The sequence below is a fragment of the Coturnix japonica genome, chromosome 3, assembly GCF_054131305.1.
Source record: "Coturnix japonica strain WE chromosome 3, WE-NBRP24, whole genome shotgun sequence".
Taxonomy (NCBI): domain Eukaryota; kingdom Metazoa; phylum Chordata; class Aves; order Galliformes; family Phasianidae; genus Coturnix; species Coturnix japonica.
In genome coordinates, this window is record NC_140665.1 from 75,765,582 (window position 1) to 75,788,626 (window position 23,045).

At 36.8% G+C, this 23,045-nt stretch overlaps 1 protein-coding gene across 1 annotated transcript in view; it reads right to left on the reverse strand.

Moving 5' to 3' along the window:
• The window catches only part of MEI4 (meiotic double-stranded break formation protein 4), a 53,952-nt gene that overhangs the window by 12,175 nt on the left and 18,732 nt on the right, over positions 1-23,045 (reverse strand). The window contains exon 4 of the mRNA XM_085542611.1: positions 17,525-17,656. Coding sequence (XP_085398737.1) covers positions 17,525-17,656 — 132 coding nt within the window. The remainder of the gene's footprint in view (positions 1-17,524; positions 17,657-23,045) is intronic.

Consider the following 23,045-nt stretch of genomic DNA (forward strand, 5'->3'; position numbering starts at 1 on the left):
AACAAAGGTATCATCTCTGACTTGCACAGTTCATTCTTCTTTCCTCCTTAAAAAACAATTTCTTTCCAGTTTCAAGAGATGACCTTGCATGTTTTCAGATCTGCTTCTCTTATCTCAATCTGAAGTCTTTATATTACTTATGTATTTTCTAAGATGACAATTTGACCAAGCTTGCTGCAACTCAAAATCTACATCTCTATTAGTTTATCTCATAGTCCTAATAGGTAGTTTATTAAGTAGTTAGTAAGGAAGTAATTAGTTTAAAACAGTTGCTCTACCTGGAAACAGCAGCTATGTTTGTTTTCTGCAAATAATGTGAAATTCACTCTTAACAGTGAAAGAAAATAATCATTCATTACAGTTAAAAATGAAAAATTACACTTACTGAAATCTTCCAAATTTAAATCTAAAATAGTAAGCACCATCTTGCTACACTGAACTATGAAAAAATGATAGAGTACCTGGAGTGTTTCTTAATTTGCTGCTTCTGTATTGCAGTATGATTTATCTTACAATTTAAAACTGTGTTTAACTGCATATTAAGAGACGGTTCTATGTGCAACAAGATTTTATTAATGCAGCTGCCTATCATATTTCATACTGAAAACAACCTACACTGGCTTACCTGTGAAATGAGCTCATAATAAAGACCTACTACATGTAAAGTAGCACATTAATATTCTACACAGACTGTAATAGCCATTCTATTGGTTTTATAATATTCATATTTGCAAGCAGTTTTGAATAGCCTTCAATTACTTTTCTTTTAAAATGTCCCCTTTGCATTTATATTAAAAACCTTTGAGAAGGCAATTACTAACTGACGGGAATAACTTTACAGTAACACAGGTATATATCTTTTAGTTTATTTTGACTTTGTGCAAATCTTAGAGTATTTCTTAATTCTTTCTTTTTTTTTTTTTTTAATACTTGAATAATTTAAGTACAGTGATTATTCCAGAAGCTTCAGTGCTCACTAAAGAGATGGACAACTGAGTTCTGAACTGCTTTAGATAACTACAGCACTGTACTATTAGAACATAATGATACTAATACTTAAAAGACTAATGCACATACGACAATTACATGGGTCACTATGAAGGTAATGCCACTTACTTATGTCCATGGAAAGTATAACAGATACAAAGAGCACAATCACACCATCTGATTGAGCAAATATTCAGCTGCAAAAATTCTCAGCTATTTTTCAATAGTCACCCCCATTAGCTACGCATTTTCACCAGAGATGAACAAGCATGAACTCTTAAAAATCTGTGCCAGCAAAGGTGACCCGCTGACACTGTTACCACTGCTGAAATGCACCACTCACTACCTCACTGAGCTCATTTCCATTCTTTAGTTTCCATAAATGTTCAGTGTCAATGAATGTCAATGGGTACCATTTTTACCACATGGAGGAATTCAATACCACACCTTGTTTTATATGCACTTCCAAGTCAGACACCATTTTGTTGGACTGCACATCTGCTGCCATCTGTTGCACTGTGATAAAATGTAATGGAATATTGGTGGGAATGTTCAGCACTTACTGCCATATAAGCACTACCTGCCTCTGACACTGCAGGCCAACATCAAAAAATAGGAGGCATTACTTTTGGAGGAGCCCTTGCATTTAAAGAAGGAACCCCGGCTATTAATGAATGAAATACAAATATAGGTAGATAAGATTAATAAGGTACTAAAGGATATTTTTGGACATGAAACTGAATTAGCAAGACTGTAAAAATGTAACGTGTCTGGAAGGTGTATTCCTGATTCTACTAACTCTTCTGTGGTGTACAAATATTATGGAGAGTGACACAAAAAATGATTATTTTGTATGAAGTACATTCCCTTTTTAATACTGGACTGGTTTTGCTTTGCTTCTTTATTTAACCTAGTGTGAATATCAAGTAAGTGGTTATTTCATATCACCTGGTAGAAACAGTAGACTGCAAAGAACAGTGCAATCAGTCTAAATCAGAGATTAAACTGTACAAAGCTATCATTTCTGAAGAAAGTAACACCCTAGGAAAAAAGGACATTAGAAGCACTGTTACTGAATTACCTCATTTTAAACAGTGTATGGAAATTTCGTCCTTTCCATTTCTAACTTGAAATAAAAGATTTTGGTTCAACTAAGAAAATCAATTTCAGTCTGTAAACCACAATTCTCAGGTGAGTTGCACAAAACAAACCCCCCACAAACTTTAAGAAACATCCATTACTTTAACTTTCCTTACTTCATAGAACAGCTGTTTCCCACTCATTGTACCTACTGCTGTCAAGCCTGTCCTTAAATACACTCTTCCCAAGCCCTGTATCAGGAGCTTACTGAAAGATCTCATGGTGGGAACCAGGCACATACAGGTGGAAGCACTATTACCTCTTCAGTTATGTTCCATTGTGATGGAACTCTTGCAGTCTTACAAGACAGAATTTCTGCGTTGTTTTTGTTTTCTTTAAACAAGAAATACAGAAGTTGCAAAAAGCTGTGAAAAAAGATGCAAAAACTGACAGCAAAAAGCCAAACAGTCAATAGTGATATGCTAGTCCAGTTTGAGAAGCGTACTATAAAAGAAAATCACATATACTGCTTAAATGTTAGCTCCAAGCGCTCACACAAACGAAGAACCAGAAGCAGTCAACTGCAATATGAAATCAGAATTTCAGAATTTACAATTAGTCTGCCCTTAGTTAGCTATTCCTTAAGCTTGGGACATTCTATTTTGTGTGTATACATGGGAGTGTAGAAGCCTGGAATTCTACACAGTCCATAGAACAAAACAAAAACACTCCTTTGCTTCTACTTCATTTACTTCTAAGTTAATTCTGAAAATGCTTTTCTTTCTGTTGCTGTGTTATGACAGTTACTTTTCCCTTCCTAATCCTACACTCAGATGAATTCACTGGCATTTGTACAGCACATCTAGCCTGGAAGGGAAGAGTGTGTAAAAACAAACTAAATAAACAAATCCAGATTCTTCAGAACAAATGCTCGCAATTAAAGTATTTACAGAAAGGAAACAGACAGAAACGTAATTCTACTCCTAAAATAATATTTTCATGTTCTTGGTATTCACACATCTGAAAGAATATTAAATAATCATAGGAAAGAATCATAGAATTGTTTTAGTTCAAAGGGATCATTAAAGGTCATCTAGTCCAACACTCCTGCAATAAATAGGAACATCCACAGCTAGACAAGGTTGCTCAGAGCCATGGTCAGCCTGACCTTGAATGTCCCCAAGGATGAAGCTTGCCCAGACTTTTTGGGCAAGCTGTTCCAGTGTTATCCATACCATAAAAAATAATAATTATTATTAAAAAAAAATCCTTATATGGACAACCTAAATCTCCCCTCTTTTAGTCTGAAACCATTTCATCTTGTCCTACCACCACAGACCCTACTAAAGAGTCTGCCTCTTTCTATAGACTCCCTTTAGATAATGAAAGGCTGCTAAAAGATCTCCCCATAGCCCTCTTTTTCACAGTCCTCTCACCCCATTATCATAGGAGAGGCATTGCACTCCTTGGATCGATTTTGTGGCCCTTCTCTGGATGCGCTCCAACAGGTCCACGTCTCTCCTGTACTGAAGACTCCACAACTGGACGCAGTACTCCAGGAGGCCTCACCAGCACAGAGCAGGGGGGCAGGATCACCTCTCTTGATCTGCTGACCACACTAATTCTGATGCAGTCCAGGATATGGTTGACTTTCTGAGCTGTGAGGGCACATTGCTAGCTCATGTCCAGCTTCTCATCCATCAGTACTCCCAAGTCCTTTTCAGCAGGGGTTTGCTCATCCTTACAACCCCTAGTTTGTACTGATATAGCAAGGGTTTCAACAACCTAGACAAGACCTTGCACTTGGCTTTTTTGAACCGTATGAGGTTCACCTGGACCCACTGCTCAAGCCTGTCTAGGTCTCTCTGAATGGCATGCTGTGTATTGGGCATGTTGATTGCACTACATAGATTGGTGTCATCCACCAATTTGCTGAGGGTGCACTGTCAGCATCACACAGAATCATGGAATTGAAGAAGTTGGAAGGCACCTCAAGAGATTGCTGAATCCAACTTGCCCTGCTAAAGCAGGTACCCTACAGTAGTCATTTATGAAGATGTCAAAGAGCACAATAACGTAGTATGATATTCTTATGTATCCTTCAATTTTAAATCTTGAAGGAACCACAAAGCTTGACACTGGAGGACAGCTGGACTAGATGATCTTGTAGTCCATGTAGACATATTGATCCTTTCCTACCTTGTGAGTCTATGATTCTATGATATTATTAATGTTCTCCAGGATCAAACTTGTTTTTTAAACTAGGAATTGCATTTCAATCATCTCTCAGAAAAACGCTTAGCTTTCTCTTATAGATGATAATCTATGAGAGCCACCATTTTTCCTTATCATCTGTCAGTGGAATACATATCTGTCAACATTACAGATGGAAAAAGTATACTAATGTAAAAACAAACCTATTAAAAGAAAACATGAAAGCACTGATAACACATTAAGTAATCCACATATAGAAGATGAAGCAATTAACAATACTGAAGGTAAAGCAAAAATTCAGAATACAAGTGATTGATAAGAAAAGCTAAAGGGATTACATGAACTAAAAAGAATGTTAAAGCATATTAGAAATAAAAAGCAATACCACAGAAAAACAAGGCTACTGTAGCTATGAGCAGGCATGAAAACTACTTAGTTAAGTGGAGAAGGCAGCAATAGTCAAATTACTGCTACATTTTCAGAGTAGAACAAATGGCTATTTCCTATGATATTCTGTACAGAACTGAAAAGAAAAAGGACATATAAAACAGCATCTTCAACAGCTTGACACTTTAATAAGGGATGCTCTCAATGTTCTTTTCAGAGTGCCTTTCTAGTGTTTCTTTCATAACATCAAGACCCACGTTAAAACATCAGATGTGTGTATATTAAAGCCCTAGATTACTGTATGGAGGATCTATTTCAATAGGATAAAGCATTTGCTAAGAAGGCAGTGGGGTTTTTGCCTGCTAAGTAGATTTTCTTTATACTATATTCCTATATAAAGGAATATATATATATATATATATATATGAATGAACAGGAACAAGGTTCTGCTGCCTATGTTAACTGTAAATATTAAAAAAACCACAAAACTTCCTGGGCAAGAAAGTGTGATGTACAATACAAACAGAACAGTTCACAGTTTGGTCTGCAAACAAGGATTATCAAAAGGCATAGATCTTTCTACTGCCTCAGAAAGACCCTCGTACAAAGCAGATACTTGATTCAATCACAAAATCGTAATTTACTTTTATATATTTAATTAATTTTTAAAATAGCATGAAGAATTGGAAAAGTAAGATTTATTATTATGACAAATCATTTCAAGGACTATAGTTAGTTCTCAAGTAGTATTTGTATGATGCCAATTTATCACAGTTCACTGCTTGTGTTTCTGGATACAACTGGAAGCTAGTAAAACCAGTCTATGTTTTATTTATTAACTTAGCAGAAGCACACTTATTAGATTTCACATTAATTGTTAGTATTCCACTTTAGCAACAAAGTCTTGAATGCTTTGTTAGAAACATGTCAGCTGCAACTGAATCTGAGTTTGTTTTTCAGATATAGTGCTTTTACATTTTCTCAACGATATAAACAGTTACAAAGTGACAGATAATGGCTCATTGCTTGCTGTGCAGACCCTTAATATACCACAAGGCCAATTAAATCAATCTGCCTCAATTTATAAATAAATAAATAAGATCCTACAGGCTGTACTGTCAGACCAATTTTATAACTACGCTCATTGAAGTTGCTCAGAATATTCCAGTCAAATATACTATGCAAAATAGTAACTCCTGGCTCTCTTTAAACTTACATGTAATGAAACAAGTTCCTTAGAAACAAGTTGTTCTTTAGCACAGGCTGATGCTTTACAGATAAGATACTGCAGGCCAAATGATTACAAACATCTCACCTCTGTGAGTGAAATTCCAAAAATCTCCCTTCTGATAAACCAAACACACACACACACACACACAAGTGTCCTATATATAAATGACAATAAAACTTGCCATATATATATTAAACCAGCTCTGGTTTATGCAGAAATTCATTGGGAGCTGCTACTTCTAAACACATAAGTCACCCTCTGTCAAACACAGTTAAACCACAACGGAATGTTGATACCAATTAGGAGAGAAAAAAAAAGACATTCCTTTCCTCTCCTAATACTAAGTTGCTTATTAGAAGAATTAGGTGTGCATCCCTGCAACAGTAACAGTTTCTCAGATTTTTCCTAAAGTCTCCTTAATGTGTGCCAACAAAGATATGGAAAATGCCCAGCTTTGGTTCCTCTGTCCTTACTTTTCAGGTAGAAGATTTAACCAATTACCTGAAATTGATGGATGTGCTGTGATGCTGAGGCAGCAAATGGCCCCACAGCTTTAAAGGGAGAATGCACTACTCACTGGGCTGTCAGTGCTGGTTGCTGTGCCACAGTACCTGAGGCCAGTGGGGTGCCAAGGTCATTCAGTAAAGAAAGAGCCCTCTCAGATTCTTCGACAGTTAGAAGAAAGAACAAATGCTTTGCCATGGCAACTATACTTTGTATTTTTCATAGCCAAAATAATACAGCAAATTTGAGGAAGGGGGAAGGAGGTTGAACTAAAATCTTAACACATCTTCCTCCTCATTTCAATACTGTTAAGAACAAATAAGACTGAACTGCTACAACAATCTCAAATATCTTACTTTTTGTACCTATAGCCACTCAAAATCTCCAATTTCTTCCTTAATTATCTTGTACCGTACTTTAAAACTGTTAGAACAAATTATACGGACAGAATGAAAATGATCACAATCATGAAGAGATTTACACTACTGTTTTCTCTCTAAACCTGATATTTGCATTTGTTACTGAATATAAACTGCTGTTACTCCTTCCTTCCTTATGAATCATAACAGCAGTGACTGATAAGTTTCTGAACGTGAACAGAAGAACACTTCAAGTTTGCTAAAACTGGTACTCTCTGCAGAGAAGGGAGATAGAGAAACTTATGTCAGAGCATCACTGATAAGTGCAGGCAGCATTAAAAGTGCTTTCATAAAGAACAAGAAATGATCAAATTATGCTTTATGTGGGGCCAAAATAAGAATTACCAGTGTGAATTATCTTCTAGCTGAAGAAAACTCTGAACTCTTAGCTAGAAGGAAACCCATTCATGGTCTGTAAAAATTGATTTTTTTCTTTAATAAATAACAAATACATAATAAATAACAAAGTGAGTCAATATCTAGTTAATACTATTGACTCAAGTTGATACAACATAATGCTAATTGTGTAGATAACTGATTATGCTTTGCTCATAATTTGTCTAGTTTTTTACATAAATCTACAGATCACATATCCAGTAGTGTTTTCCCTCCCTCCCTTTGAATTTGCAACCAATTCAAATTTTGATCACACTTAGAAATATTAATGGAGTAAATAAATGTGAGCACAGTTCAGATTTACAGCTGAAAGAGTCCTCAGGTGATTAATTTCTAATCCAGACTCCCAGGGTTCAAGTATACTGAAGCCTCCCCAGAAAGATGGATGTACTGGAAAACCATCATAAAAGTCCTCTGTGTTGCCTGTTCCTGTGTGCTCAATCCATCCATCCTATGATGCAGCCAAAAACCTACTCTTCAAGTGTCAGAGCGTTTTAACAACTACAAAAAACATGCTTATAACACTTAATCACCAAGTTCTCTTTAGGAACCAAAAAGGCAGCTTCTCACATTCTGAATGATTACTACAGCTGCTCTTACTGTCCATCCTCTCTCTGACAGACAGATGATTCCAGTTCCTGTAGGACAGACCTTATGTACCTAATTTCAAGTGATACCTGAGCAATCACCACGTAGAAATGAGCTAGCTGCATATATTCCAAGGGTTAGTCAAACAACTCAGAAGCAGAATCATGAAACATTGAGAAAATTAATGGTTATAATTCAGAGTATTATAATCAATACCGTAAATGAATCATCTTATTTGTTATATATGGTTTCTTGCACTACTATCTACCTGCTTTCAGTTAGGAACCACAATTTTAAACCAACACAATGATATTGTAAGACTAATATGACTCTCTTGAGTCTATAGTTTAGTAACGCGATCAACTACTGTCTTGTTTTTGTTTTCACAAGGATAATTGCTACTGTTACTAATCACATCAAAATAGGAGGAATATTATTATTCTGTACTTCTTCCATCCTTGTTATATGCATGAACATAAAATGCACAGCATTCACCTTGTGCTCTGAATACAGATTAATTTTTTTTAATGACAATCATTATGACAATTTCACACATACTACATGAATTACTTATAATTCAGTAGCACTTCTAGAGAGTGGTAACATTTTTATTTTATAGAATATAAATATATATATATATAATCCTCGAAATAATCACACTATCTACTGATGGCAAACTTAAAGTGAACTTGGATGTGATTTTACAGTGTCTGGCACTACACAGAGATGCATGAATTCAAAGCACAGCTCCTACTGGCTTTTATCAAAGCTGTGAGCTCTCACACACTGAATTTCAAACTTGTATTCATGCACTGACAGAGGCAAAAATAAAATTAAAAAAAAAATACATATAAAAAAGTCCTGAGGTAGATACCTCTAAGAAAAATCAGCCTGAAAGGTTAGCATTAGCCATGACAAACAAATAAAAACAAGATCTTATGACCTTGCTGGCCCCTGGAACTATTGTGCTGTCAGTCTCACCTCTGTGCCAGGAAAGATCACAGAGCAGATCCTCCTGGAAAATATGCTAAGGCATATAGAAAATAGGGAGGTGTTCTATCTGTTAAGTTTCCTCTAAAATATCTTTTGACCATGGAAGACTTGGGGCTAATCTAGTATTTAGAGTCCTCCAGAACAGATTCCATACTCAGGCTTACTTATATACTAAAGGGAATTCAGTGTAAAGGAGGAGGTCCAGAGCATGTCTCAATATTGACCTCATACTCCCACAAATTGAAAATTATTAGTCTGCTTTCAATAAAAACGATCTTCCTATAAATCAGACTGCTAACTTTGAGTGTGTTACTGAAGCACCTGTAAAACTTCCTGAGAAGTTTTTTCCTGCACCTTGATAGCTGGAAAAGTGACTTATCTCTGTATGAATTAATACTTCCCTCAAGAACTCAACTAATTTGCAACTATAATCTCACCTACTACTGAAAAATTTATCAAAAGCAAGAAGCAGGGTCATCACCTCTGGTGTTAGGAGAATATATTTCAGCCTCTCCAGTGACGTATTTGAGAAAAACCTGCAATATGGCATGACTCTGCAGAGAATAGGCATGTGTGAGAGTTAATTTTCAAAGCTCAAGCTCGAGAATGCTCTGCCTAATATACAGGTAAGAAAAAGTTGCATGGCTCCCGCATGAGCGAACACGTTGCTTCTGGCATCACTCAAATATAAAAAAGGAAGCATTAAGGTGTGAAAGCAAGGATAGGTAACTCTGAAAAGATACAAAAACACTGTCCAAGATACAGGGTTAAGAAAGTAAAAGTCTATCTGAATCTGAATAGGGATATGAAGTGCATCAAGAAAGATATCTAGAGGTACACAAGCAGCAAAAAGAAGATAACTAAAAATGTGGCAATGGAACAGGTGATGAGGGGCACAGTGCCTTCTTCAGATTGAACTTTACTGGTGAGATCAGCTTTCTGAAGCACTACATGTGTGAGATCAGTGGGAAAGTTTGGAAGGCAAAATTTACCCCGAGTGAGATGAACAAGATTGAAGAACATTTCAAGAAACTGGACATATAGGACCACTGGACTTGATGGTTTGCACCTATGATTGTTGAGAGAGATGAGCAATGTCATGGTAAGGCCATTATCTTTGGATGGTCTTGGCAAATGGAAGAGTTCTTGAGGAATGGAAGACAGAAAATGACAGACCAATCTTCAAAAAGAAACATCCAGAGAACTACAGGTCAGCTCATCTGAGCTTGACCCTAAGGCAGGAGACAGAGCAAATAACCCTGGAAACTATTTCCAGACATATGATGGACAACACAGTGAAAGTGTAGTCTGCACTAGTTTACAAAAAAGCAAATCATGTTTAACCAACCTGACGGCCTTCTAATATAAGCTGCTAGAGGTTACCAAACACTGGAACAGCCTGCACAAAATGACTGTTGTAGCCTACATATTTTAAAAAATTCAAAACTTGATTAGACATAGTGTGAGCAACCTGTTCAAGCTGAGCCTGCTTTGAACAGAGGGGCTGCACTAGATCACCTCCAGAGCACCTTTCCAATCTTATTAATTCTATGGTCATCTGATGAAATCACTTTATTTAAGTAAGTTAACAGAACTGAATTGTATCTCACAATTTTAGGAAGGGTTCAAAGTGAATACACTAACCTAAACTAAACTCTGCCAATAATTTATTCCTATAGGCAGAAGTACTACTCAGATTTTAATCTCTCTGTAACCTCTCTCACTCATATACAGTTCCCTACAGTATCCTACATAAATGTAATAGCTGGGCTTAGTAAAAGAGTTTTCATTAAATAAGGCTACATGAAAAAAAGAGTTCTTTAAAATAGCAACTTCAGCTAGAAGTTGGATACTCTGAAAACTCAGAGACTAGGAGTAACTTTTAATGAAAGAACTAATTTTAAGGATGAAATGAAGCCAAAAGTTTCAAGACCTAACACCTAGAGATTTAGTTGTGCTTTGCCAGCTAAATTCAGGGATTGACAGAAGCAAGAAAATACAAAACACAAGCTAAATCCTCAAAGGTTGAGCTGTAATCGTGTAACTTGGCATGCCTACACTTAAAAAGAATATAAAAGACAAACACCAAAAAGCTAATTTTTTCTCTTATTTTTCTTGTATTTTTTTCTCCCTATTTTCTTTCCCTATGTGTTTGACTCAATTTATTTCTGCCTTTGCAAGCTGTTACTGGAAACAAAAGAAAATGTACCATCATAAGGAAGTCATCTTGAATAGATTCAATAATATTATTTCCTAAAACTAATTTTAATTCTCTTAGTGCTACATTAATTTCAAATTCCTTCAGCAGGAGAGAAATAATTCTGTATGACAAGCAACACAAATTGTGCTACTGTAAGTTGTTCTATGAATGTGTACATTTACTAATGTGTACATTTACTGGTTCAGATGAACAAAAGTATCAGGTTGCGTGTACTTCATCCAAGTTCATGAATGCAATCAACAACATCTTAATCCTAAATTTAATCAAACCATACAAATTATTTTTTGCTCTATCTGGAATACTTCCAACATTTCCAAGACATTCTCTGCTGCACAAATCCTGAGCATCCAAATCTTACTCTCTAGCTTAACACCAGACCACACCACTGATACTCAGATCTAAACGAAGTTGGCTGCTGTTGCCTTTCTCCCTCAACATAAACCTAGCACAGCAACCCCTTCCTGCATCTCCAAATCTCCTAGGAGTTGCAAATACATTAACAAACTCACTTCTCATTCTTGCACTCACCCAAACCCAAGCATAAATTACATTCATAGACTTAACCATGGATTGAGAAGGCTGCATCAAGAAGGCATAATTAAAACCGATACTACAAATTCATAAGCCCTTGGCATGACAACTCTATCAAGTCCATAAACATGTTCAACTTTAGCTTACCGCATCCTAAACCCATGTTAGAAATCCTGCAAATCCTGGGAGTTCCTGCTGTCCTGAAACCTACCTCCCACTCTGGGCACATCATTAATATCCCTGTTGCCCTGCCATCCCAAGCCTTAAACCAGCCAGGTAAGTGCTGACACCAAAGATCTTGTCTAACTACTGAATTAGATTCAACCTACTACTCACCTCAGCCACACAAACCAGAACTCAAACCCTAGCTACAAAACAAACCTCAAACAGCCAATCCTTTCAGTGCAGACACAAAATCTCTTGATCACTTGTACATCACTCAAAACCTAGCAATGAGGTCTGCCCCTTTTGGAGCCAAATGACTGCAGTTCCTACTAGATGTGGTGCTCACTGCAGCTCATCAGCAAAAGCAGATCCAAAAACAAACCACCACCACAACTGTTGTCTAAGATAGTTTCAGCTCAGGGCGTATCCAGGGAGTTTGTCCTAATACAGCTCTGGCCTGACTAAAACCTAGGCAGCCATATAAGCACAGCTAGTTAAGATGTGGCAAATATTACCTTTCAGTCTTTTTCCTCTTTGCTGACAACCTTATTTTGCAATCCTAAACCTAAATCAGGTGCAAGTCCACTGCAGCCATTCCTACCAACAAACAACCTAAGCCAAGCCATATGGTCCCTTGAAAATGCAGAGCTCAGCCCAAGCACACAGAAAAATGGATTGCAAAGCAAAAACACTGCTTATCAAAGAACATGTAAGGTTCAGAAGCAGTATTTCTATGCTTGATGAAACAGCACAGAAGATGTACCATTGCGCACGTGCTTTGTGGTTATATCTCACAGCACTTTTAGAACATTTTAGAAAGAACAAACATCAGCTAATCCTCTAGATATTATGATTTCAGCAGTGATGACTATGCATAAACTCAACAGGTTGATAGCCACAGCTTCAAAGATAGTTTTTAACAAAAAAATTTAGCTACAAATAAGGTCCCAATGGGGCAGGCCAATGCTATAACTCTTTATGGACAGAACCATCCTACATATTTAGAGAGGGAAATAAGTGTGAAGCAATCCAAATACATTAATGTGTCCTGTAAAAATATATCAATTTCTCCTCATGTAATCAGTATCTGGCTTGATTCCCCAACACACCTGAGCTGTTTTGATTTTATGTCATCCTCAATTTTGCCAACAGCTGTCCTATCACCCCTTAGCTTTGTAAGAACACTTCTCAACTCCTTTCTCCCCAATGCTATCATTTCATGATAGTATGAGAGGGAGTAGAGAAACTGTACGAACCATTTTTAATTTTCTGGTTTTGACATGCCATATTATTTTATATGCATCTTAAAATCTAATCTTTAATAGGGAATGACATATGCCACAAAGGTAGGCGTATGTTTCAAAGATATATGACCCTCTTCTGACATACAGTGGATCCTGAATCATTCTTTCACTGCTGCCTTTTAGGGGAAAGATTTATGACTTCACAGATATGCATCTCCAAACCAGGTATGCATCTTCGAGGGGAAAAAAAAGATCTACTGATTATTATATAAAACTATCAGTTCCTTTGTTACCAGTAGCAGCAGTAGTCACATGGAATAACAAGTAATTCTGTACTTAGCTATAACACTCACTTTCAGCATTCACAGTTTGAAGTACGTTACAATCTGTGTTTACCAGCTTAACAAGGAAAGAAATGACATCTTAAGAAGGAAAAACAGATGTCCAGATGCCAGTTTAATTATTTTCATGAGGTCTGCATAGCATAACTCTCACTTCTTTTACATGGATCAAGTATTATTAATTTGATGTGTAAGTAAAAGTCAACAGCAGAAACTGCAAAAATCCAAACAGGCTGAACAGTCAGTCATTTTAGTATCTTTTACAGTCACATAACATGTTCAGCTACTTCTAGTCAACAACTTAAGCCACTTTACACCATATCTGGGAAAAGTAGCAGGGAATTTTTCTATTCCACATAAATGCTCTGCTACAACAAATAGAGACATATGTCTGAAAAGATCAGACATATGGGTAGAAAGGACAACATAGGGAACTACTTACCTATCAGTCTCATCTATGTGCCAGGGTTGATCATGGAACAGATCCTCCTGGAAGCTATGCTAAGGAATGTGGAAGAGGGAGGTGACACGGGACAACTATCTTGGCTTCACCAAGGGCAAGTCCTGCCTGCCCAATCTGGTGACTTTCTGTGGTGGCATAAATGAGCCACTGACTATCTGGACTTCACTTAGGTCTTTGATACAGTCCCTCACAGCATTCTTCTCTCCAAATTGGAAAGAGATGGATTTGATGGGTGGACAGATCAGTAGATGAGAAACTAGTTGCAAAACTGTACCCAGAGAGCAGCGGTCAATGGCTCAGTGTCCAGATGGAGATCAGTGATGACTGGTGCCTCTCAAGGGTCAGTACTGGAACTTTAATATCATCATCAATGACACTGACAGTGAGGTCACAGAATCATAGAATCATAAGGGTTGGAAGGGACCTCCAGTGATCCTTCCCCACTACCAAAGCAGGTTCCCTACACCAGGTCGCTCCAGGATCTTCACCATCCTTGTGGCCCTCCACTGGACTCTTTCCAAGAGATCCCTGTATTTTTTGTACTGGGGAGCCCAGAACTGGACACAATACTCCAGGTGAGGCCTTACTAGGGCAGAGTAGAGGGGGAGGATCACCTCCCTCGACCTGCTGGCCACACTCTTTTTAATGCACCCCAGGATGCCATTGGTCTTTTTGGCCACAAGGGCACACTGCTGGCACATGGACAACCTGTTGTCCACCAGGACAGCCAGGTCCCTCTCTGCAGAGCTCCTCTCCAGCAGGTCATCCCCCAACCTGTACTGGTGCATGCAATTATTCCTCCTGAGGTGCAAGAATCTACACTTACTTTTGTTAAATCTCATCCAGTAGATAGAGTGCACCTTCAAAAGTTTTACAGATGACACCATACTGTGTATGGCTGCCACACCTGAGTAAAATATACAAAATGCATGAAACTGCAAACATGCATTTCTCAGCAAGCCAGAACTCCAGTTATGTACATTGAACCATATGTACTGCAGGTTGTCAAGATCTAAAATGTTCACCTACAGAGACACCTGCACACAGCTCCTGTAGTTACATATTCCGTCACCTGGAACATTCTGTATTTCTCAGACAAAGTCTGACCTCCATGCTTGCAATGAACATTTCCAGACTGCTTTGTTCCTGTAAAACACTGGAAATTTCCTAAATATATGAATCTTATTCTTCTGATGGATACTTAAAAGCAGCATGTTTTAAAAAGAGATGAAAGAAAGCACCTTAAGTCTTGGTAAAACTATACGAAACTCCTTTTCCAGCCCTGAATTTGTGATTGGTTGATCAAGATCAAATAACCTCCCAGGAAACACTATTAACACTGGATAGGAAAAATATGAATACACAAATTCCTTAATCTGAAGGCAATATGCCCTCGTCAACCCAGTGCAACACTGATGGGAAGAAAAAAAATACAGAAATAAATACATAAAAGACGGTACATCATTTCAGGAACAGAAGGCACATTTTTAACAGTGGAAGGACATAGAAGCAGAGCAGTAAACTTTCTTTACGGAAACATGTTTCTAAATTCTTGAATGTGAGAGAACTAGCTAATTCAAAAAGATCTTCCGAAGGGTGCACAGAGCGTGCTGTTTAAAGAAGGGATACAAGGAAACCTCATTAAGTTATTAACCTTTTTAACACTCATTAAGTCAGAAGATCTTTCTACACTTCCCTTTGCACAATAGTGAAAATACATGTCCTCGTATTAAAGGTGGGAGGCGTTTTGTAAAGGCTTTTGACAGTATAAAATCTGGAAATCTGCATTATGTATTGATAACAGAAAAGATCTGCAGTAAACACAAATAAAAGGTAAGTAAAATGTGACAGGAGACACATAGGTAGCAATGAGTTTACCTGAAAAAAGACCTGGTCCTGAAGCTGAAGAAGTCAAGTAACAAATGTGTTTTGCTGCCCTGATTTTTACTTATTTTTTTAACATATAGTAAAATATGAAGAAACAGACCAAAAAAATGATTAGTTTTTTCTTTGGAGTGCAAGTTCCCGTCCCCCAGAAATTCTCCTGAGTTCTGAAACCAGGACACCTCTTTACACAAAGACGTTTCACACAAAAATCCTGAAGGAAAATAGGAAAGGAAGGTAGGTGTTCCTATGTAAGGGTTACATAGGAAAATAACATAATATATAGAGAGGAAAAACTCTGTGGTATCTTTTAGATTTCCCACTGTACCTACTCTACAGAATAAACTCCTATATCTGGTACAAGCGTTAATCCCTTATAGCATTCTTTCTGCTTACGTTGGTTAAAAAACAAACAAAACTGCAAAATTGTTGTACTCAACAACTAAGGGCATCAAGCCATCCTTGAGAAACAGACATTTAATCCATTTACTATGCCAGCTGATGTATAGGAATTGTTTAAAGATTAAATCACCAATTTTTTAATATTTATGTACAAATCCAATCTTTTATTTCTTCCCATAAACATATAAATTACGCTGCAAGTAATAAAATCAAATTATCATTAGAAAAATCCAAGTTGTTTCTGTGTTACCTTTGTGTTAAAATCATAGATACTAATTTACTCTAATTTTCTCAACTACAAGTAACACAGTTTTGTAATCTTTCCTTTTTATGACTTAGACATCATGCATTACAGAACAATATAAAGACTGCTCAAGCAACACCTAGCATATTTTTTAAGCTGGCCCACAGTGTTGGTGATATACCTATGATGAATATTCATTAGACAAACAAACGACTTCATTTTCCACTTACTAACAAGCTGCATGCTTTCTTTCCATTGACCCTTGTAGGACACTACACAATCAAGTCATATTCCCAAGTGAGACTGTACCGTTTTTAATTAGATATACACCACTGCACAAAAACATATGAAAAATATAAGAAAACCCAAATGATCTCACATGTTCTCCAGATTTTAAAAGGAACATCTACTCTTTCTCTCTTTCTTTCCAACTATATAGTTTAGTTGAAAAAAAATTATGCTGGTTCCATCTATTCAAACTCCACATCATTTCAATATAAAAATGTAAATAAGAAATCAATTTTACCAAATATATTATCTTCACTCCATTTCCCTTTTCATCTCCTACTCATCACAATCAACAAAGTACAACTCAAAGCACTGGATAACATTTGTATCATGTAAATTAATATAATGTGAAGCAACAAATTATATTTGGAAGAAAAATAACACAACTTTCAATCTCAGGTACAAATGGAAAAAGAGAGATGTAATTCTGTGTGGGTCCAGCATGATACCAATGTTGTATGCCTGTATAGCTCACAATTTATATCTTTAATGAATTAAGTTCAACTAACTCTTAATATTAACTCAAGTATTTTTCAAAATACACAGCATGATCTTAGAACCTCTATAGCCTATTATACACTCTGATCACTTTACTTTTGTCCATCAGCAATTTTTATTTTCCCTTCTATCTCTTTTGAATCTGCTGGTAAAATTAGGATTCTTAAACCAGCACATTTGAGAGAATGACCAACTGACTAAAATGCTATGCCGGCACTGCTCAGCAATAGCAAAAGCCCAGTTGTAAATCAATGACATTCTAGCTATAAGTGTAGAACAAAGCACTGTATAGCTGCTGTGTGGAAAGCTAACTCCATCCCAGCCAGACCCTGTACAGCATTCTACAGAATGATGAACTGACGACATTCCATGAAACAAACATGTAGAAAAAACACTCCCCAACACCAAGCCTTGGATGCTGTCCAGAAGAAAAAATGGCAGTACCTGGTAAGCTTGCCACATCTGCTCAGCAAACTGCTGTAGTTCTGATAGCAGAAAAGACACTAAAGAATTTCGAAGTACGTTGTTCCTTCCTAGCAAAACAAGAGTGTGTGACACAGCGTCCAATGCCTGAAACTAAAAAGAAATGTCATCTTTCAAAATCTGCACTCTCTTACCCCAAATAAATCTCTTGAACAGAAACAAGACTTACATGTCAACTGTTTTAAGAATGAAATCAAATTCATTTTTCTTACAGCCTATGTATGTAATTAAGGTAAATATAGCATACTGGAGATATATTTTCTCATATACCTTTATGAAAACCCACTCTTTACCCAGAAATCATGTACTTTAGCCTTAAGAAGGCTGAGAGGGAACTTGATCTAGGTTTATAAATACCTGAGGTGTGGGAGCCATAGTGGTGAGGCTGGTCTGTTTTCAGTAGTGCATGGGGACAAGACAAGGGGTAATGGGATGAAACTTCTTCACGAATGTGCAGAAGAACTTCTTTACAGTGAGGGTGACGGAGCACTGGAACAGGCTGCCCAGGGAGGTGGTGGAGTCTCCTCTGGAGATATTCAAGACCCAACTGGACGCCTACCTGTGTGATGTGGTATAGGGAGCCTGCTTTGGCAGGGGGGTTGGACTCCATGATCTCTAGAGGTCCCTTCCAACCCCTACAATTCTGTGATTCTGTGATACTCTCTTAAGTTTAGCACTACATCATATAAAGAAATGTCTCCAAGGGTGCAAATTCCACAGAGGGCAGCTCTTGGGTTTCAGCAGCCATTGTGCACTTCCTGCTGTCATAGCAAATGAGTGGCATAGACTAACTTTGTCAGTAGGCAAATGAACAAACAAGTTATTTGAAATAAGCAAGCTAAGAGCTATACTGGATGTTTCAGTCAAAAGAGTTACCAAGAATAAACTTGATTAAATGCAAACTGATAGAACAAGCACTGGACTTTCAAGTTTAAACAAATCAGCTTCAATTTGTTGTTTAACTGGCTGTTACATAGGCATGTCTTTTCAACCACAAAAGGAGTTATGTGAACTTAAATGAGATTTATGGTTGCTATTCCTTTCTATTTAAAATAAACAGAAATTATTTTCTTAGTTTCCTGAAGTGTAATGCACAGTCATTATATAATGCTGCAATTTATGTAACATACTGCTCCAGACAGCAACAAAATGTAATTTCATAAAACACTACTAGAATATTTTTTCTAATACATAAATTCTAAGAAAAAAATACATTAAATATAATGATTATAAAACTTTATACCCTTACAGCATTAAATTCAGTAGCTTTTGCACAGCTAACACACTGCAGATGGATATTTTTGACTAACAAAACAGTACTCGGACCTTGTCTTAACCACTCAAAAGCACTACTGTAAGTAGTTTATTCCTCTGGCCAGCTTATGCACACCTATACTTAGACCAACTGCTGGTTTTTGTCTATTTTGTTTGGCTATGAATTTGTGGGGAGGTTCAGGATGGACATTAGGAATAACAACTTCTCTGAAAGAGTGGTCAGGCACTGGAATGGACTGTCCAGGGAGGTGTTAGAGACACCGTCCCTGGAGGTGTTCAGGAAACATCAGATGTTCAACTAAAGGTTCATGTAGTTTAGAGGGGAAACATTGGTAGTAGGTGCACAGATGGACTAGATGATCTCTGAGGTCTTTTCCAAACTTGGTGGTTCTATGATTCTAAGTATATTCACATGCTCAAATGAACCAGCACTTAACTAGTCTGAGTGGGATGAATCTTCCTGAAAAGCTTTTCCAAACAGATGACGGTCAGGAGGGTAATGAGGAGTCACCACTGTGGACTTAGAAAGGAGAACACTTAGCCAACTTGATAGCCTTCTAGGATTAGATGACTAGCTGAATGGGTAAAGGGAGAAGAGCAGCCAACCTGTTTATTGTTAGAGTAATCAGTGATAGAGGTTGTCCAGAGAGACTATGGAGTCTCTATCTTTGGGGGCATTCAATACATGACTGAATGCAGCCCCTGACAACCTGCTTTGACTGAGCCTGCTTCAGTAGAGAATTGGATATCAACAATGAATCCATATTTACATTTTTGCCTTGTTTCAAGGCATTGACTGCCAAGTCAACCGGTTTTAGTTTCTATCAAAATACTGCTACTACCAAGAAAACACAGCTAATGATATCTTTGATTTTACTTAAAAAGCAGTGCTTACACAAGCATGAAATCAATCAGTCTTTAACTTGATGTGATGGCATTCAGGATGCATCAAAGTGCTCAGGTTTCCATGGTTCAGGATGAATACAATTTACAGATTTACTTACTTATTTTCACATTTTAAATGGATTAACTATCATTTATTAGCTAAGGTTTCTAAGAGTTACAACTTTAATAATGCCTTACTTGACACTTACATAGCTATTAGTCCTAGACAATACATTTTTGACTTTTTTAAGCTTATGGAAGCAAAGAAATACCCACAACACTGGCTCAGTATCTTCAGGCATATTTATACCACAGATATTTCAACTGTATCCCAGCAATTTATGCTGCTGAGACTATACTAGTACCATCATGAAACTAGTACTGGTTCCCAGTTCTCTACTGTTCAAGATCTCCTCTCCACAGAACTATAATCTCCAGGACATCACAGTTTACATTTCAAGTTTTCAGGTACATCTACTACCTGAATATAAAGAAATTTCATATGTAAGTTATTTAGCAGGTTATTTAGCCTACAATTCTACCAAGAGCACACATCCCTGAGGAAAGTAACATACAATCACCCTGCTTTAATTTCTCTGTGACTATGGGTCAGTATGGTCACACTCTGCTACAGCAATCTGGCATCTTCCTCTTCTCACCCATTTCCTAATTCCACTGTAGAAATAGTTAATCAGTATTTAATTCCACAATGCTCAGTAGTTGATATAATGCCTATTTACCAGCCTAATACAACCAATCAGCTTGGCTATCGTTTGCCCATTATGAGATAATCTCCTATTCACAATCATAACAACCAAACTTTAGTGAATCTTTGCTATTAACCACAGCTTTGAGCATGTAAACTCCAATTAAATACAAGAAAATTATAAACGACAGTCAAGTTTTTATGATCAACATCAAATCTTCATGTTGACACAGATAAATAATAAATTCCTGATGTTAAAGAAAATTCAGAAAATGTGTATGTATAGCTTTGAAAATCTGCAAAATTAAAATGTTAAAATTAAATGTTCCATAAAAAAACACATGCAGCTATCTCTAGAAGAAAAAAAAGCAAAACAAGCCCAAGTAAAGGAATGAAGAGATAAAATGTGCTCTGAAGACACCTTCACAAACTAATGAGCTTTCATTAGACATTATTCAGTACTCCATGCTTCTTAGACAGGCAAAACTCATTGATTCAACCATGATTCCGAGACAGAAATCAAATAACACAGTCTGCTTTAGGTCTGATAAAGTAGTTTTTCTATGCTACTCTTCCCAAAGAACACTCTCAAAAGAGAATCTTTCAAAAAAAAGTCTATATTCCTTCTACTTTGGCAAGAGTTACCATTTTCTAGTAGGAATTCTGTAGGAATAGGTGATAGGGAATCTTCAAATTTAAAGCATAGGCCTCTACTAAATGAAGTACATAGGGATTTTATAATGATGGTACTTACGGAACTTGAGATATGAGTATTGATGCCTCTGAAAAATCCCACCTGCTAGTGATTTATTAAAGAGCACAGATTCAATATTGCATTTTGGTGCATCTCTTAGTACATTAAAAAAGGGGGAAAGGAAAGAATAAAAAAAAAAACCAAAAACTCTCCTCAGAGGCTGTATATATTAAAAGCACACCAAATTTATATCAGATAAGGATTCGTAAATATTGAAGAAAAGCAAGACTTCATCCTTCAGAGTGATGTTCAGACATTGCTAGTTAAACTCTAGAAGCATTCAGAGTAGTAATAGTTCAAATAATATGCAGTTTCATTAAAAATAAAACACTTCCTCGGTTCTCAAATCTATCAAACAAATATTAAAAAACAGAAATCTTTTAATCCCTTGAGTTGGTATAGATGAAATAAAACCTGCGCTGTTCAGGATTTCTCAGTTAGAAGTAGCCAGAAAATAAGTTTGCAAATAAACAAACAAAAAATATACCAGAAACAAGAAAATAATGGAGTCTGGTAGACTCTTTGCTCCTAACCCTCATTCCACACTCCAGCTCCCGCCCTCTCTCCTTGTTCCTGATGATGCACAGCAACCTTTATCAGGCTGGGAAGGATGTGCGTTGCCAAAATGAATATACAGTATCAATGCTTCTGCTTGCCTCAAGCATATTGATTTGGTCTCTCCTGCAGCCTGTCAATTTTAAAACCTACTGGAAGGTGTTTTTGACTTTTCACTCCTCTTTTTACGCAATTTCAAACTGGTCGTTTTCAAAAGTTACTAGTAAGTAAAAGAGTGATCAAGACAAACAGCACTCAGGCTTGCCTCCCCAGAAAATTGGGATAAAAATCTTTACATATGAACTACATGTTTAGAATATGTTAGACTTTCATATGCTTTGAAATTAAAAGGTTTCAAAATTGTTAGTTCTTATGCAAGCAAAATAATTGCTTCCTGAATTTCGTGATTCAGTATATATTATGAATATGAAAATTGAACCTTAGCTTCTTTTCAGAAGTTTACAGCTTTCGCATCAATTAACACCACTTTTCCTCCAAGCAACTGGCATATTTGGCAACATAAGACAAAGGCAAATAATTAAACAGGTAACCTCAAATTATGGAGCAATACAAGTAAAGCAGTATTTTTGACTTTGACTTTATATTACATTTGCACTTTGTTTAGCCCACGCACCCTAACCTTCATGCCTAAATTATCAAGGTCAACTACCAATCACTTATTTACAGAGAGCATCGCTATTCCTTATCTTAACATCGTGCAGTTTCTTTCATTATTTTGGTCTCTGTCATTCATCAACCCCCCCTGCTTACACTGCACTATTTCTCCTGTCCTCCAAACATAGGAATATGTTACATTATTACAATTCTTGGCTTTGTAATCTTCGTTGTGAGCCCTTGCTCTGCACTTAGCCCTTTCTAATCTTGTCCATGCTTCTAAGACTCTTCTAAATCTTATTTTCTCTGCTAGGACTACTAACTAACGTCTTAGTTTCTTTTTTATATTGCAGTACATCAGCACTGTTTTGGTGAGCTTTGGCTGAAAAGCTTTTTGATAGAGTGTGACACAGAGCTTTGTATGCTACTGAAATAAAACGCTACCCAGATAACTTCCTCTTAACTTTCACTCTCAATTAGAGACCACGCTATATTAGAAATTCTACAGCCATAATAACACCATCTTCAAGTCTTTTGTTCTAACCTTACAATTTTACTTTTTTCCCTTCAGTTTAATGGGATACAAATGTATCTTTTATTTCCAATTTTGAATCTATGAGTACAATTTGTGAGTATCTCTGAGGACTACATACAAGAAACTGATCTACAAAGACATCCCGCTAAATACTTAA